At 37.2% G+C, this 18,664-nt stretch overlaps 2 protein-coding genes across 2 annotated transcripts in view; both read right to left on the reverse strand.

Moving 5' to 3' along the window:
* PDE194 (formyltransferase) overlaps positions 1 to 5,402 on the reverse strand; it is a 31,239-nt gene extending 25,837 nt beyond the window's left edge. The window contains exons 1-4 of the mRNA XM_089145100.1: positions 5,187 to 5,402; positions 5,064 to 5,126; positions 4,356 to 4,490; positions 2,447 to 2,549 (exon numbers count right to left, since the gene is read on the reverse strand). Coding sequence (XP_089001226.1) covers positions 2,447 to 2,549; positions 4,356 to 4,490; positions 5,064 to 5,126; positions 5,187 to 5,300 — 415 coding nt within the window. The 5' untranslated portion in view covers positions 5,301 to 5,402. The remainder of the gene's footprint in view (positions 1 to 2,446; positions 2,550 to 4,355; positions 4,491 to 5,063; positions 5,127 to 5,186) is intronic.
* A 3,394-nt stretch (positions 5,403 to 8,796) lies between these two features.
* On the reverse strand, positions 8,797 to 11,469 carry LOC149024901 (E3 ubiquitin-protein ligase SINA-like 10). Its single transcript, XM_089145101.1, has 2 exons — positions 11,016 to 11,469; positions 8,797 to 9,743 (listed from the first exon to the last, which is right to left on the reverse strand). Exons 1-2 carry the CDS (start codon positions 11,277 to 11,279, stop codon positions 9,084 to 9,086), a joined length of 924 nt encoding a protein of 307 aa, XP_089001227.1. The 5' UTR covers positions 11,280 to 11,469; the 3' UTR covers positions 8,797 to 9,083.
* Between the last annotated feature and the right edge of the window lie 7,195 nt (positions 11,470 to 18,664).

The following is an 18,664-nucleotide window of genomic DNA, read 5'->3' on the forward strand; positions in this document are numbered from 1 at the left end:
AAGTGGTAGAACAAGGATATTGGTTTAAGAACAAGGACTAACTAGGTCTTCAAAACAGCAATATACTATAAAGAAGAATGGATGGAACAATATAAGAGAATTAAGAGAACAATAAGGACAACAAAGTAACATGTAACACCCGGGCTTCTCACCGCAAGGTGGATCGATTGGATCAAACACCAACCTTCCTTGATCAAACACAAGGAGTCTTAACACCCGGGCTTCTCACCGCAAGGTGGATCGATTGGATCGAACACCAATCTACCTTGATCAAACACAAGGGTTCTCCAAGAAGAGGAATGCTAGCAAGCAATTTGATTTCATTTCACCAGTTGTTTCTTCACTATTTACATAAGTCTCTTTATATAGCATTCTAAAGAGACAAAAACATTAATGGTAACATCCAACCACTAGCTAACACAACCTACTACAAACATTAATGGAAACGTCCAACTACTACCCAACACCACTAGTCAAAACAACATTGGAAACATCCAACTACTACCCAACACCACTAGTCAAAACAATAATGGAAATATCCACCAACTATACCCCACCACTAACCAACACCACCTACTAGCTCCTTTTGTTGACTTTTCAAAGCTAGACTTAGGCTTAGTTCAAAATAGTGGGCTGATATTCTTCTTCCACTAAAGTGATCCAAGCCCATGAAACCATGGGCTCATTTTAACCCACTCCAATAGTCCTAGCCCATGCAAGCCATAGGCTGTTTTGGGTCATGTCCTTAGGCTTTAATGGGCTTGGGCTTTGGGCTTTTCTCTCTTTTGTATCTGCAGCCAATTCTGCATCAAAAGGCTTGCTGTAAGATTTTGGAGTCCAAATTCCAAACCCTATGATATTATATTGTGACAACAAGGCTGCTATTAGTATTGCTAATAATCTGGTGCAACATGATCGAACTAAGCTCATTGAAATTGACAGGTTTTTTGTCAAAGGAAAACTGGAACAAGGGCATGTCTGTATGCCTTTTGTGAAGTCTAGAAACCAAGTAGCAAATGTTTTCACTAAGGGTTTGAAAGAAAGAGATTTCCTTCCTATTGTAAGCAAGTTGGACATGACAAATATTTATGCCTCAACTTGAGGGGGAGTGTAGGATTCTACTAGGAGTTCAATTAGAGTTTGTATTCATGTAGATTTCTATTTTCTTGTTACCCAAGTCAGGGTATTTATGTAATAGTGTACCTTCCTCTTAATTATAAATAGAGGGCTTGAGATCATTGATCGATAAGCCATTCTACCAATATCGTATTTCTCAACAAATTGAATTGATTCTCTCATTTGACTGCTCATATATGATTTCATAGCCCATCAACCTTTTTCAACTTCAAATTTGTTTCTAGCTTGAACCCTGAGATCTGGTAGCAACTTTTCTTGCCTATTTTCTGTAGGTTAAGCAGTTAACTCACAGTTAACTCTTTCAAAATATTGCACTGCCTATGAAGCCTATTGATAGACCAGGTTGGATGTGGTTGTGGGGCTTGTGTCTTTGTATTATTTAGAGCCTATGTAGTTATTATTACACTTGTTATGGTTTACCAAGTCCCTTCTGAGCCCAATACACATTCAAGGGTGAAATTTTGTGCTTGAGAATCAACATTTGTAGGGTGCACAATTATTTGTCTCTTAGGAGATACCCTCAAGGTCACCAAACAATAAGGTGGAGAGAGAGATAATATTTTCTTGTCAGTAGAAAAATTTTTAAGTACAATGGTTTTGGGTTTTAAAAAATTTTGGTTCTCTCTGGTGGATGTAAGCACCTATGTTGAAACACAGAAAAGTCACTGCATTTCGTGCATGATTGTCTGAGATTTCCCCCCCCCCCCCCCCCCCTCATTTTTGTGCTTATGTTATGACAGTGGTGTAGATTGATGGCACCATCTAATTTATCTTGAGGATACAAAGAATAGCAGAGAGTAAGGTTGGGCGCAAAGTAAAAAGCAACTACTTTGGGAAGGCTGAGTTTTAATGTTTCTTCAACCACCAACTTCTTGGAGTTCTTTTGAATCCCATAGAAAATAAAGCCCCCATATAGATGTATGTGAAGCACCTTTAATAAACTGTTAAGTCAAGATATGCAAAAAGAAAATCTGCATGGTTCAATGGATTTATTATTTAAGACTTCAGTAACCATAATTTGGCTAACTCGGACTGCATCAAACTCAAGAACACCTGAACTAATTTCAACCAGCATTTCAAGAATCAGGAGTGCAGCTGCCAAGGCCTTCTAATTCCGGTAACCCACTGCATACAATCCTCATACAGGAACCAGGGTTAGGGCATCAACAGCTAAAACACCAATTCTGGGACACATTCAAATATTCAACAGCAGATAGATACAAAATAAACAAGTTTTGCCTTGAATAAGCATTGCACTTCATAGAAATAATGTAAAAGCTTAAACAAGAAGCTCAACTTTTCAACTCACCCAGTGTCGGAATATTCAGAAACTTGCTAGGCAAAATGTTCCCATATGCTGCTGTAACACAAAGGTGAGGCTCCAAAGCTCTCAAATTGGACAAAAATGTTTCCTGCACGATATTTACAAGCAATGATGCTCTTTGTGAGCAAAACCCAGGCACAAAATACAATGACTTAATTGCATAGAAATAAATAAATAGGACTCCTAAGAGAAGCATGATGGCGGCCGACATTAAACAACAATTAGAGTTGAAACTCTGTTGTAATATGGGTATTAGGTCATCCTGATATATCCTTGATTTATATCTAGAGATACGGATGCTTGGGTGCAAGCTGGCAGATAGACCACTTGAGGCTAATGGCCATCTCAAAAGTAAGGAGTACCAGTTGACAACGGAAGATACCAAAATATTGGTTGGCAAGTTAATTTCTCTCTCCCATATCACCAACATAACCTATGCAGTTAGTGTGGATTGTTAGGTTAGTCAGCATATGCATGATCCTTACTGTACTCATATTGTCATATATAGGCAATATTTGTATTTTGAAATACTTTAGTTTGCTCCCGAAAAAGAATCCCCTCTTCTCTCTTTGTTATCACATGCATATTGAAGAATTTACAGATACATATTGAGCTATCTCCTGATGATAGAGGATCAATTTCAGGTTACAGTTATTATGTTGGTTGGAATGTGGTATCTCCGCACAAGCAATAAACAAGAAATGGTTGCTAGATCAAGTGGTAAAGTGGAATTTCATTTTCTGGCCCAGGATATATGTCAGTTGACATGGCTTCAAGGTTTGCTTCAAAATCTCAGTGCCTCTGTCCAACTTCCCATGATGCTTTAGCATTATCATTATCCTGTTTGCATGATCAGACGAAACACATGGAGATTGACTGTCATCTCATCAAAGAAGAACTTGAACAAGGTCCCATCAGTATTCTGTTTATTAAGTCCACTGATCAGCCAGATGAGTGTTTAGAAAAGGGCCTGGTGGTGAGGTTTTGCATTCTTCTGCATGCACGTTAAGCATGTATTTACGAACCAACTTGAGGCGGAGTATTCTACTATGGATAAAAGGGTAGAATCCTCCTTGGAATTTATTTGGTTTTGCCCTAAAGGCACTATTGTTGTCGTATATCTCATTTACTGTACATAAATGGCAGGTGGGCAGGTGTCTCATTGATAATCAAATTCCCCAAAACTCTTGACTCTCCCTATAAAGTCGTTGAACCTCCTCATAGTCTAGTCAAATGAAGAGGCTGTCAAGCAATATAAAGACCATCGGAGGACATGTAATCATTCTTATAAAAAGGGTGCATAGAGTACTGTGGGGTCTGGGAAGGGTTATAATGTATGCAGCCTAAACCTTGTGATTTCACAGAGGCTGTTTACAGACTCAAACCTGTAACCACTTGGTCACAATGGACGCCACTTGACCAAGCCGAGTCTTCTATTTGTAATCATTCTTATAAGACTCTGTATAAGGAAAATAAAGAAGGGTATAAAAATACAAAGAAGTGGACCTTCAAGACGGGGTTGATGAGCCTAAAATCAATAACATAATAACCAAAGTGCCAAAGAGGAGAGGGAGACATAGACAGAGTATCTAGAAACAGGGAAGGAATAACATATCACTCAAGGAAAGCACCTTATTGAAAGATGAGGAGATTATAAAGGCACATCAATCTATATTCGTAATATATGTTTTAGGTGAATAAATGCCATTATCCACATAGAGGACAATCTAGGCATTATATCCTATGATTACTCAGTAATTTTTTATGGAGGAAGATCCTTAATTTGCAAATAAAGTCTCACACATCGAAAGACCCAACACTCAAAATGTATTGGTCATCGTACAGTATACCCTATAAACCAAAAATACTTCATAGAAATAAAAGTTACAATTACCTCTCCAGCTCTTTCAGGTGTCAAAATGAGGTCATGTGAGAAACCTCTTTCAATAGCACGCTGTGCCACTGGTGAAGGCAGCACCTTTCTCCCTCTCTCTCTTCCAGAAGGCGGCTGTGTAACAATTGCTGCAACCTAAATTGAATCCACTAGGAATTCAAATATCAGTGTTCCACTCCAAATTCATCCGTTAATCAAATTATCTTAAGAACATTTCTTTTTCTGGATAGAATCTTGAGAACAATGAAATTATTCAGAGAGTAAATTTCCACCTCAGTGGCTCTAAAGCATACTTATAGAGGATGGAAAACCATAAAGATTCAAAACATCAGGGCCTCGAATATATGAGAATTTCTGAAGGGATGAATTTACAGCTAGAATGTTTTATTTTTTTATTTTTCCAAATCAAACCTACCATTGTGATTGTGACTGAGAAAACTATCTACCGTATGAAACAAGTATCTTCTCAGGAATGCTCAAAGGAAAGAAAGAAAAAAAGAAAAGAAGAAGAAGAAGCTCAGGTAATAACTAAAACTTCATAAAGAATTTATAAAAACCTGCAACCTAATTCCGGAAACCATTTGAAACCCATGAAACGTGACATTAATTATGAAATATATCCTCTTATTGTCCAGATAACAAAATCGCGGTTGCGGGGGCTAAAAGTAACTGCAAAGGGCCAACAAGAGTGGAGATGAAACCCAGTACCTGAAACATGGAGTCGGGAGCTGCAGAGGCATTGAGAAGGGCGTCGAGTACTGATGCAGAGACCTGAAATGTAGCCGTTAAAGACCAACTATGGCAAAAATTGAAAGAGAGAGAGACCAGTACCTGAGGAGAACCCATGAAGACAAGCTGCTGCTTCTTTTGTGTGGAGCTGAGAGAAGAAGAAGAAGAACCTCCGTTGAAACAACAAAATCGTCGAAGCATCAATGCAGAATGCATCTTTCTGAATCAACTTCGCCTTCTTCAGGCGTTCAACTATCCTTTCAGAGTTTCAGGTCTGGTATAGTAGCAGACAACCGATACACGAGTGGAAAAAGATACATTTTGCCTTTACAGGCTTACTTTTTTTTTCTTTTCTTCTTTTTGGATACAAATAAAAAGAAAAAGAAAAGAAGTATCATTAGGAAAAAGGAAAAAATTAAATAAAATAATCTAGTAACTGTAAGGGACATTTTTCAAAATGACAAAATTAAGTCCTAAGAGAATATCGGATACAAGAGGAAGAACTAGCACTGAAAATTTTTCCAAGGACAACTCCAACAATCTTGCTAAAATGGCAAAGACTGTTTTTGTTTAGAAAAATCTATTAAAGACAGTTTCATATTTTCCAAAACACTAAGAAATTTTTTAATGATGAAATCCTTTTGTCTTGTCATTTTTATTTATGTAATGTCAACCAAACACCCACTCAGTAACATAGATGGTATAAATGTCATTTTCTTTTTGGCAGATAGATGGTACACATGACCACTCTGAACTAAGTTAAAGAAGAAATTGGTATCAAGCTAATCGCGAGTGGTGGCTCAGTTGGTAAGAAAACCAACAACTCCAAGTGAGAGTTCAAATTTCGAATCCTCTCAGAGGTAGCCTTACCTATTATGTAATACCCCCATCCCCAATATATAAAATCTCCTATTACAAATAAATAAATAGTATCAAACTCTACTATTCCTTAATTTAAAATTGACTGTGGAGGAGCCACATCCAGACATATAATACTTTTGTAGTCCATGGTAATTTAAAATTGATGGTCGACTTTTGGACCAACATAATTTTTTATGTGATACACTCACAATCATGAGGCGCTCACTAAGCTCACAAAATCAAGAAATTGAAGAGTTTGATCCTAAAAAATTATGCAACTTGAGTAAAAAAAAAAAATTGGTCAATAGATGATCATTCATTAGGGCTAGACGAACTCAAGGAAGCTGAACAAAGCTCAGGCAACCAAGGAGGTGAATTCCGCTCCATCTTGCTCACAAGGGATAAGAGCGTATCTAGCCAATGAGTCAGCCAAGCTATTAAGCTCCTTGGGAATGTGATAGAATGTAATAGGCCTTACACAATTGGCCAATTTAACAATATCCTGGACTATTCCCCAAATTTTGAATGGAGGTTGAGATTCTGGTTTAGAACATTAATAAGGCCGAGGCAATCTAATTCCAGCTCCAATTCCATTCATCCTTCTGAAACACAATGTAGAAGGCTTTCCCTTACTGCAATGGCTTCAGCTTGAATCGCTAATTCGAATTCCATCGGTTGAGCAATTAAAATCTTCAACCCTCTTGCATCTCTAATAAGGAAACCAATTCCCCCTTTACCCATTTTCATTGATGCATTTGTTTTAGTTCTAATTTTGTTCCCTATATGTGGGATCCAACTCTTCGATGAAGTAAGGAGCACGGGGGCAAGGCTTTTCAGGCTTGTTGTCTTTGAACTCCAAAAAGGCCTTCTTAGCTTGCTGTGTGACTTCAAGTGGTGACCATTGCTTCCTTTTAAAAATAGAGTCGTTCCTGAGTCTCTAGAGATTCTAGCAAATAAAAGAGCAGAGACCTACGATTTCCTTCTTCCAATCTTCTATACGTTTGCAAAAGCACTCCAGACCCCAATGAATTTGACCACCTAATTCTCATTGATTTGAGGTATGAATGCTAGCTCAAATGCAAACCATGATGCTCTAGCAAAGGGACACTCCAACAGAATATGTTTAGTTGACTCAACTGCCGCCCCACACCTGTTGCATTCCGGACTAATGTTGACTCCCCTTCTTACCAAGGTTGAAGTTGTACTGAGTCCTTAAGCACAGCACCTCCACAAGAATTCTCTGATCCTTGGTAGGGTAGGAAATTTCCAAATTTTCTCCCAAATCTCCTAGTTAACATTAGGATTAACCCCTTGTTCATCTCTTTCACTTGATAGAAGGTGGTATCCTATCTTAGCCGTATATAAGCCCAAGTTGGAATGACCCCACACTAGCATGTCATGTTATTCAAATAGACTCAATTTTATCTTTTTAATCAGCTTGATATCCTCCTGATGGAATGATGTTGTAGAGCTTCTTCTTTCCAGCTTCTGGTGGATGAGTCAATCAAGTTCAACACCATAGGGATGAGATGAGGTTCCACGATGGGGTGTATGATTCTAAAACCTTGGGTAGATGGAATCCAATAGTCATCTATCCAAATATGATCTCCAGTTCCTACCATCCACTACAATCCTTTTCTGATCAGTTCCCTCCCTTTTAAGATGCTTTTCCATGTCCAACTCAAGGATGCCCCTTCCTTATCCTCCATAAATGTGGAATTAGGAAAGTAGATTTGCTTAAAAGTGCAGGCCCAAAGAGAGTTGGGTTGCTTCCATGCTCTCCAGGCTAGATTCCAAGTAGAGCAATGTTCTAGAGCTTTGGGTCTTTGAAACCTAGCCTCCCCCCATCATCCATTGCTTTGCACATCCTTCTCCAAGACACCCAGTGCATTTTGTGGTCCTTCTCACTGTTTCCTCCCCAATAGAACTTTGCTGTCTTTTTCCTCAAAAATTTCTGGTGAGCTTTAGGTAGATAAAAATAAGATGCCGCATAGGAGTTAGAGGTCAAAGCAACTGCTTTATCATAATCTCTCTCCCAGCTTTATAGAGCATATGAGAAGCCCAATTTTGAAAATTATTAGACACCTTATCTGAAATGTCTTGTAGTAAATCCTTCTTGCCGCTTGTGAAGTGGGATGGTAGACCTAAATATTTCTTTGGGGCCAAGAAATACCTAGACGAACTCTGAATTTAGTAGAAAATTAAGCCGAAAAACAATATTGTAAATAATAAGAAATCATAAACTCATTCGCTCCCTTGTCTTGTCCAATGATGGAAACACAAAATGCATTATTATGTGATTTTCCTTTTTGTAAAATCTGATTGTTACAACAAAATTTTAAGAAAACATCAGACATTTTGACTAGGTTTTAAAGAAACCAAGTGACCAAGTTTTCCAAATAGACAAGTCAAAGTTGATTTTCCAATTACGTAAAATCTGATTCCTAAATCTAAATCCAATGCATGATTGCATTCAGGGGCTCAGAGAGCCAGAATGATCTGGTCAATAACCAATGTAATTAGCAAAGCCAACATAGGGTTGTTTCTAGTGGTAAGACCAATGTTTCTTAGTGAAGAGGTTGTGAGATTCAACTCTAACCGAGACATATGTAATATCCCGATTTGTATTACAAAAAAAATACAATTAGCAGATGCCGCATTTATAACCCATGTAAAAACAGTCTCAAGCATTCTATTTTCCTTTTGACAAAATGAGGTTACACTCACCTTAACAAATTACCATTATGGATTCTCACCCTCCAATGCCAAATCTAAATCCATGGCCAAATAATATTCAAATACCATATTCACCTCCCTGTCCTCTAAGATACATAGTTAAGTCTGCTTGCAGGATAAGAAAGATGGGGATGGGGAACAGTTAGTCAATTTAAACAGGGCATCCCTAGTTCAGAGGAACAAGGGATGACAAGCAGTTGCAACAGAAGCATGTTTCCCGGTTTCCTTCAACAATTAAAATTTTTTACAGTAATACATTATTAATTACAGAGACATAAGGCTGTTCTATACAATATTCTACAGGGTATTTATTACACAAGCTAGCATAAATTAAACATAGACAATGGCAACTTTACATTGATATACAATATGTTCTTAAATATGAGCAGAGAAAGCGATGGCTCATTCAAATTCTCTAGAACTCCAAATACAAACCTCCAGCTTGAGCTGGACATGATAGCCATCGAAGTCCTTGGGAATGAGAAGAAAATCCATGGGAGAAACTTCAGCCTGCCCTTTAGAAAACTGTGTGTAGGACTGTAACTTAACAGACCTGCTTCCTCTTCTTGAAATAAGATCATAAAAGAACCCTCCCTTTGAAAAGTTGGATCCAATGCAAGTTACTGAAATTGCATTCCCAAGAGTTTCCATGCGGTTACTGAGGAGAAAAAGAAGACCATCCTCTTCCTCTTGGAAAACAAGGAACCGCTCACTTTTGTCTAAAGAAATAGGGAAAGGACAGTTGTAACGGAAACGTCTAGAAGAAGCCCAATGTTTGCAAGTGAAGTGCTGTGAAAGTTGTTCAGATGACCCAGAAAATGTGCAGTCTGAAAGAGGGCATGCACATGGTGCATAGATACATGTCTCCTCATGGTTTAGTTTTAGAGCATAAGTTACTCTTTTTTTGCAGCCATATTGTGCATTTTGGCAGGATACTTTGATTGATTCAATGACCTTCTCAATGGCCAGGCAACGGCTGTACCCAATTGGCCAAGAACAAGACGCACATTTGTTCGCCATCCTGGTGCAGCATGTAGAGCATGCAGTGTGTCCATTGTCACACTGAGTTCAGTCACCATATATTTAGTATACAAAGTGGCATCAGGCTTCCCATTGTAAAGCATATTTTGGAATATATGACCATAATGCTTGGACTAGGGTACAGGCATATAATTAATATAATCATGCATACTATTTCCAAAAGAAATTTGCAGTCAAGGTTTTTGCCATCTTTTGTCACATTGAAGCATGAGCTATTTGAAATGTTTTAAGATAATACTTTCCATGCGTACAGTTGCAGTTTACTGCAAAACTTTGAGACCATTGATGGATACAATATTCAGAAAATACACCTCCTAACTTATCCTCATAAAAACAAGTCAACATTTGTTAAGAAGAGCATGATTACTGGCTCCATATTTCTGTCATCAGGTCTTCCATCCAAAATAGAATAGGAAATAAAAAGTAGCTGACATGCAAAGATGTGATTTCACCATAAAGAAAACAGCAGAGAATCCTACAAAAATCTTCCGAAATTTTTACCAGTGGGTAGATGAGTCCTATGACAGACACATAAGAAGTAAAGGTCATAAAGAGCTATTAAGTTTTAACATGGAAGGATAGATGTAGGTATTCCACAATTAGATTCTGAAAAGGATTAAATCTATTGCAGAATCAGAGGAATGTAAGAAGCTAACCAGGTCAAAAGTTGATTTATGGTTGGATACTAACAGAAGTAAGAGTAGCCAAAAGGCAATAGATGCCCTTAGAAAAGAATGTAAACTTTCTTTGTGAATTCCTGTCACATTCACTTAATCTACAACAACTGTACAGAAGATGACAATTGAATCTACCTTAAAAGTTAATCTAAAATATCTAATATTACGTGGTTAATTGCAATTTCCCAACCTAAATGTATATAGTTGATGAAGCATATGATTTCAGGGATAGTAGAGCTTGAAGGGTAGTGAAGTGCTGGGTTTGGCCGGAACACAGAGCCACTAGCCCTACTGAACAAATCCACCGCTGAAACCAAATCACGCTCTGATACAGTTGAAATTAAAGGCTGTAAGATCAAGAAGCAATTAAACTTCTCCTTCAGCGGTTTTAGAGTGATCCTCTACGGTTGAGAAACAGTCTTCAGATCCCATTTAATTCAAATTTCAGTTATAATTCTCAAACGTTTAACAGGAAAGAAATTGCACAAAAGGTAGAGAAATTCAAAAGTAAAACGTCTCCGCGTCTCAAATGAACAGAAATTAACCCGCAAAACGAAGAGTTGTGATGAAATTCTTGGTAAAAAATAATAAGGGTAACAGGAAAGCGGAACGAAACCTGAAAGACTGGAGGTATCAAGGGTTCCAAGCAGATGGTACAGTCAAGCACATCAGGGTCGGTAAGGGTCATAGAGATGCCATCTTCTCCATGTCCGTCCGGTCCCTTACCATGACTTAGCCTTCCCTTTTCTTCTTCTTCTTCTTCTGCTTCGATGCCTGCTTTCTGCTGTTGCCGTTCATTTCTCCTCTGCTTTTTCCTAACAGGGCTGCTCGGTCCCTCGCCGCTGTCTTCATCATCTCTCCCAACCGAGAATTTCGCCATTCCTGTCTTATAGATTTCGGTTGGATCTCTTTGCTACACCCCTGTAATGATTACACTTGCTTCTTTAGGCTAGGCTTTGATTTTATCATAAATTTTTTTGGGAATTTGGGGTCAAAAGGGTTTAATTTCATCATAATACCCTCATATTCTTCAATAATTTCTACTATTAAAGATTCTTCTCTAATTTTTTGAAAACTGTTAAAATGTCATCTTCTAACACTTTTCTATGTTAAGAGAAGAGTCTACATTTGGTCTACCTTATAATTGCTGAGAAGTAAAATTTTCTTCTAAATATATGATTAAAAAATATGAAAAAATAAATGAAACAACCATGTCACCCCCATAAAATATGATGAGCGGGCTTTCACGCCTTCATTTAAGGGTAAAACTTAAATGATTTATTCATCATACAAAAATAATTTATCAAAGAGTTGAAATCTAATATCTCTCAGGGAAGAAAGGATTCTCATGTTCACATTATAGATATGATAGGCATTGATATTGAACACTTATTAAGAATCCAACCATGTGAGTACGAAAATCTTTTCTCCATATGGATAAAAAATCAAGACTCCATATCCATATTGTAAATGTTCAACTCTATTTTTTTACGTTTTATTTTTTAGTAAATAATTTTTTCAAATATAAGACTTGATTTGAGAAGGAAAGAAGAAAAAGGGAAATTAATGATAGATAAACACATAAGATTGGCTTTCAAAAGTTCAAAAAAGTACAAGCTTTTCTGTTCTTTTTTTGGGTAAGAAAGTACAAGCTATTTCAACTACCCTCATGAGTTGTACAGTTACCAACCTAAGAATTATGTCTATCATGAACTTATGGTTATAACGCATGGCCAAAGGAAACATACAAATTGTTGTAGTGAGGTTAGGCTTTGAGTCTCTAGTCCTTATGTTCCCTTCCCTACCCTTTAACTGATCTCCATAGTATTGTTAGATTATACTAAATTTAAGAATAAAAATATGGAAGATTCTTAGAAGATTTGTGGGGACTATTACATATATCACAAGGAGTATTACGTGAGTCTGTGATCTCTTTACTTAGAGGTGTTGATCATTATTGATTGAACAACCCTTCAATGGTAAAAGAGGAAAGGAGAACTGTAAGTCTCTAATAAGAAAAGAGGGAAAGATTCTTGTAACATAGATAGAGAGCTTTAAAGAGAAATAAACACGAGAACAAAAAAAAGGAGCTCTAGTTATTGACATCCCTCTTTATTTTTGAAAAGCATTTCCCTAGAGTTTATTCTTCTTCTTTTTTTGTGGGCCAACATATGACTCCAATTTCATTAAAATAATTACTAGGACAATTGTAAAGGAATTATTCTATTGCATATAATGGGATGAAAACAACTTCATTTATCCTTCTCCATTAGACTTATTCTCCAATGATTCCTTGTGATATCCCTCTCACTATAACCTCTTTCTTTTCCTCTATTTTTTATAAGGGTATTTAAGTAATCTCTTATAATTCAAATGATAGTTTTGGGATTTTAAGAAAAATAATGATGGTTTAACAGCATTGTGTAATGGTTTAGACTGTGTCAAATTTTAAGTCCAACTTTTGGATATCTTTGCTTTTCAAACATAAAATAGGGCGTCAATATTTAAGGACATCTTTCTTTGGGTGTCAGGAGCAATTTGCTCAAAAAATTAACACTAAGAGATAGAAAGGCCAACTCAAAAATGTAAATCTAACATGGGTTCCTGTGACCCTTATTGGCGATGGACAAAAATCTAATGATTGGAACATGAACTTCTCAAAATAATGCCAGGAGCAACATGTATGGCAAACCTTTTTTGTGAAAGAGTGGGAGCTTGGAAAGAGAGAAGACCTAGTTCTACAAGCCATATGCCTGTCACAACTCTATTAGCATTCTCATGCTCTATCTCTAGGTATTTTAATGAAAAAGGAAAATGTTTGTGAGTAACCATTTTTCTTTCCTTTGACCCAAAAAAGGTTCTTACTTTAATATCCACACTCAGGTTGGTGGCTAAGGGGTTCATCAACAGGAAGGACTTGACTATAATGAAGCCTTTAGTACTATTCTCAAACCCACTACAATTAGATTGGTTCTATCTCTTGTTGTTTCCTGCTCTTGGCCTATTTGTTAGCTGGACATACAAAATGCATCTTTGTATGGATTCCTGAACGAAACAGTTTACATGAAACATGTGCCAAGGTTTGCTGACTCTCTTCACCTTGATTATGTGTGTCGTCTTTACAGATCTTTATATGGATTCAAACAGGCCCCAAGAGCTTGGTTTGATAGACTCAATTCATTTTTATTGGAGTATGGATTTGTTGAATCTCAAAGTGACACTTTGCATTCTATTTATCATGGAATTAAGGATATTTCTAGTATACTTTATATCTTGATCTATATGAATGACACTATTGTTATTGGGAGTTCTAACTTGTTACTTACTCAATTTATGATTGTCATTGCCTCTGTAGTTGCTATGAAAGATCTTGGTCAATTACATTATTTCTTGGAATGTCTATGTCTCCATTCTCAAATGGTCTTCATCTCTCTCAATAGCAATACATTATAGATCTTCTTCATGGAGCGAACATGAGTGATTGCAAGTTTGTTACCACATCTCTCTCTCCTTCTACATAGTTGAGTACATTTTTGGGGGAACTCATGGCCTATCCTACCTTATATAGGAGTATTGTCATGACTAGACCTGACATTCAGTTTGCCATCAACAAAGTATTTCAATTTATGTAGAGTCCAACTCTTTATCGCTGATCTATTGTCAAAAGGATTCTCTGGTACTTAAAGGGTACTGGACTAACCCTGTAATTCTAACCCATAATTTGTATTTGTGAAGTCCCTCAAAAATCCTAATCTGAAAATCTATGTTGTAAATAAGGTGTTGTTTCTTATGTTGGAGTAGTGAGGGGAGTTTGGAGATGTCCATGGAAGGTTTGCCTGAGCCAATTCATGCAAGGAAGTTTACTTATGTGATTATTCCATAGGCTGATTATGAGCATCGACATAATTTATTCAAATTCGCCTTGATCAGATGATTTGATTTTATGAAAACCATCATGGATACTATGAGGAATGAAGTAAGAACTCAAAAATGGATGTTCAGTTGAGTTTGTACTCTATTGGTAGAGGTTTTATTATTTTTCAGTTTGTTTATAACAAGGACATATCTAAAGTATGGAGATGCAGCCCTTGGCGGACTGCTTTGCAAATGGTCTGCTTTCAACATTGGAGGCCGGATTTTAATGTGAACATAGCCCAACCATCGATTAAATTAGTTTGGATTCGTTTTCCAGATCTTCCTTTGGAGTTTGGCATGTTCGAGTACTATATTCAATAGCCAAAGAAGCGGGACGTCCCATCGCTCTTGATAATAGAACTAAACAAGCTCTTTTTGGTAGTTATGCTCATGTCCTAGTTGAGGTGGAAAAGGGGGTGGAGCGTGTGTTTGGAGTTCAAGTCGAACGAATGGAACCTAGCACTAAGAAGGTTTTCAGTTTTACTCTATTGTGTATGAAGATGGAGAAAACTTGTGTGCCTCTTGTAGACACTTTGGGCATTGTAGCACCACTATGTTCATTCGAAAAATCTAAGAATCCGGCGGTGTAGGAGAGGTCGCCAAAGCCAAATAAGACAACAGAGGACAAGGTTCAGGAGGTCTCGACAGGTGTGGATAGGGAGGAGTCCTCTTAAAATTTTAATTATTGTGAAAAGTGTAGAGGTGGGTGAGTTTTTGCCTACTAAGGGGGCCCACACTCCTCCAGGATAAGGTTAGTCAAAGTTTGTCCTCTGGAGAAATTCTAATTCCCTTATTGCCTAATCCAAGGGAGAAGGTTAATTTAGTTGTCATGGATTCTAATTCACGAGAAGAGATGGATGATGAAGTGGACTTTAGAGTTTTAAATTTTGGAAATTTTGAAAACCGTAGAGGGGTAGACACGTTGCTAAAAGAGGAGGCCCACACAAAGCAATTTGTATGAGAGGAGGATTTTCAGAATTTGGTTGATGGGGAGAACTTAGAGTTTACCACATATTTAATTGAGTATCCCATGTGGAGAGTGAGTTGGTCATTGATAAATTGTCTCATGATTCCGGGTTTGATCCAAAAGTTCAGTCGAGTGTTGCGGCAAGGCCAAGACGTTTTGGTCTGAATTATGGGATTAGCTAGTGGAGGAAAAAAATAGTGCAACTTGGTAGGCAAGGGGAAAAGAAGCAACTTCGCTTAGTGTCTGTGGGTCTAGAGGAAGAAAGGGACATCTCCAAAATTAGGCGAAGGGAGATTGTATTTGAAGCAATAGAATAATTGATCGACTCTTGTTGGAGAGAGAAAACAATGGGAGGAACAATCAAATTTAGATCATTCGCTCTTTTGATAGGGAAGGGGTTTTCCTATCTTTAAATTTTTTAGGCTGATATTCTTTTGGAATAGCAAGGGTACGTGTGAGGTAGAAGGCAAGGATCATGCTTTGCAGATGTGATTTTTTACTTTTTTTCTTCTTTTCTTGTCTTTCTTTCCTCCATTCTTAATATAATAAAATGACCTTTTAGCGAAAAAAATAAAAAGGTGCAGTATGAAGAAAATGACTTTATATTAGTCTGGAATTTAGGGACTTTGTATTTTCAATTGATTCAATACCCAATTCCCAACGCTTTTTTTACCTAAACTCACTTGTGAGAATCCGACCTAAACTCAAAATTTCTCTTTAACAGGCCCAGGTTTCACAAAACATTTAATATTATATTACCTTCTTTTCCTTATTTGCTCCGCAACCCCATTGCCACTGGATCCCACTACATTATGTTTCACACCCCTTTTCTCTTGCAAACAATGCTCTCGAGTGAAATATTTAACAAATACATATCATACTATCATATAAAAGTATAAACTCAAATTTGTTTTAATATACTTTTCAATGTGCCAAAACTTTTAAGTTTTAACCTTAAAAGTTACAACTCCTAATAACATCCGCTCAGCCTGAAAAAGTTGCCATTAACATTTACATGCAAAAGCCATACTTCCTTAAAAAACATTTACGAAAAGCCTCATTAAAATTAAATCCAAACCAACGCAAAAAGAAGCTTGGCGTTTTGGTTTTGGGGGCGGGGGTTTTAATATCTGAGGTTTCAAATCTATAGATTTCAAATCCCCAAAACAAATTTTAAAAAAAAATGTTTGGGGGGGGGGGGAACGGGCCTTCCAAAAAAAAATAGGGGGGGTTGTGGTTTTTGGGAGTGTTTTTTTTTTTTCCCCCCCCCCCCCCCCCCCCCCCCCCCCCCCCTCCCTTTCAGGGGATTGGATTTCCTGGTCTTTTATCTAGCCAAACCAACAACATAACTCCATAATTCAAATTTAAAAATTAAAATCTAAAAAATAAACAACACAACCCCCTAAAACAATCTCTAAGTTAAGGCTCTCTTTTATTATTATTAAAAACAAATCCAAAATAAAACACGAATACGCGTGATATATTTTGAAAAGGAGTATAAATCAAAATTTGTTGTCCCCTAAATTCATGTAACCCTTCTCAAAGAAATAACTAAAAACTAATTAAAAAATCAACTACAAATCCACGTAACCTTTGCAAGAAAAGTTAAAGAGTTCGAGGGTTTAACGAACAACCACGACAAAGAGAACTTAGAATGTTGAAACTGTTAACAAATATGGCACCAAGTATGGTGCAAGTTTCATGAAGCAAATAAAGAAAATGAAAGTTAGCCAGCACAACAAGTACATCTGTGAGTTTTGTGGCAAGTATGTTGTTTAGAGGTGATGCGTCCAAAATCTGCTCAGCCCTTAGATTATTGATGGATGACCTGCAAAACAAAGTCAGACGTGGCCCGACCGTGGGGGTCGGGAGGCCACCTCCAAAGGCTAAGTCAGTTAAGGAACTGATCACAAAACTCTGGTAGGTTGCAGAACACAAATTTAAATATTAATATTGGGAATACGATTCAGTTACCTCTGGAGTGAGTAAATCACTTGTTTATATAGATTTTACCTTCAATTCTCGACCGTGAGATGGGTTCATGATTTTCTCACATGACCGTCGGATCGTAGGGTTCTTCCCTAGATATCCGGGGGTGTGATTAGTTTCCAATATTGGTATGATTCCCTCTCCGCATTGATGGCAGTTGCTTCCTATACAGCAACGTATCCCGCAAGATTTGGGATGTCGTTCGTGGCTTATAACAGTAATGCGACACCCTCTTATTCGAACGTGGGAATTAGGTTAAGACAAGTCCTGATCATGGTCCAAAAGGGACATAAAGTCTAAACCCAATTCGATGGGTTCAGTATAATTTTCTCCGTATCAAGAGGAAAGATTGAGTGGAACACAACTAAGATGGATTGCATGTTAGAAATCTCTCCAAATTTGAGTTTGAGTGGGACCTTGATAATAAGTCAGTGAAGATCAGTTTTGAATAGAACCTTGATCATTATCCTTTACACCATCAATACAACCACTGCAGCGATCGTGAGGAGCATCATCCGTCATTTAATGGAGCAGACAAAGGGATAATTCACTGCTTTTTTTATGTTTTGTTCATTTTGTCACTCAAAAATGATTTTTTTAAAATCTGAAGTTCATCTTGGCCAATTTATGTGTAGATAACTTTTGTATATAATTTAATATAAGGTGGAGGATTACCATTGACCCCGAAGAGATCCTTCACTCCAAAATCTTTCAAGAGTGGCATGAAAAAGAGTTATAGGAACAATGATTTATTGATTGTTTGAGATTCAGTGATTTCATGTGGTAATTTGGGTAAAGTTTTCCTTCCAAACCACTAATTAGTTATCTATCATACTAAAGGTTTTTTAGGGAGGGAAATAGAAATACAGGAATGAGAAAGCAAAGAACCCAATTAATTTATTCATTTGTTCATAACAAGAACAATTTATTTACTAGTTTTACATTGCCCAGTAATCTACCATAAAGACTACTTGCAAATGTAGTTACAGACACAACGATATAGGGGATGAAAAGGTGAGCCTCCATACGGCAAACAAGTTCCACCCGAATAATTATGATGTTTCTTGAAGCAACTTCTTTTACATGATGCGAGGTCACACTTCCAACGATCCAACACAGCATGGCATGTCTTTTGCGCATCTGCCTTCATTACCATCGATGGATCTGCAACAAACAACAATGACATCCAAACAAAATGAATTGAAGCTTAAAACTACCATTGCAATAACCATAGATCTAGAGAGGAATTCAAAAGTGATCAAAATCATTGGAACAAACCTGAAAAGACAAGGATGGCAACGATGACAAAAGAGATATAAGAAACCTTCACCATTACTTGCATTTGGTAATCTAGCTAGCTACTCAAAGAAAGTATTATAGCCAACTAGCAAAGC

Source organism: Hakea prostrata, chromosome 2 (genome assembly GCF_041222555.1).
Source record: "Hakea prostrata isolate BN-2017 chromosome 2, UWA_Hpros_2, whole genome shotgun sequence".
Taxonomy (NCBI): Eukaryota; Viridiplantae; Streptophyta; class Magnoliopsida; order Proteales; family Proteaceae; genus Hakea; species Hakea prostrata.

Excerpts from the sequence above, each read along its gene's own strand:
- LOC149024901 (XM_089145101.1), bottom strand. The coding sequence starts at position 11,279 with ATGGCGAAATTCTCGGTTGGGAGAGATGATGAAGACAGCGGCGAGGGA. Across the intron at positions 9,744-11,015 it reads TGATACCTCCAGTCTTTCAG|TGTGACAATGGACACACTGC; the intron begins GTTTCGTTCCGC and ends GACTGAACTCAG.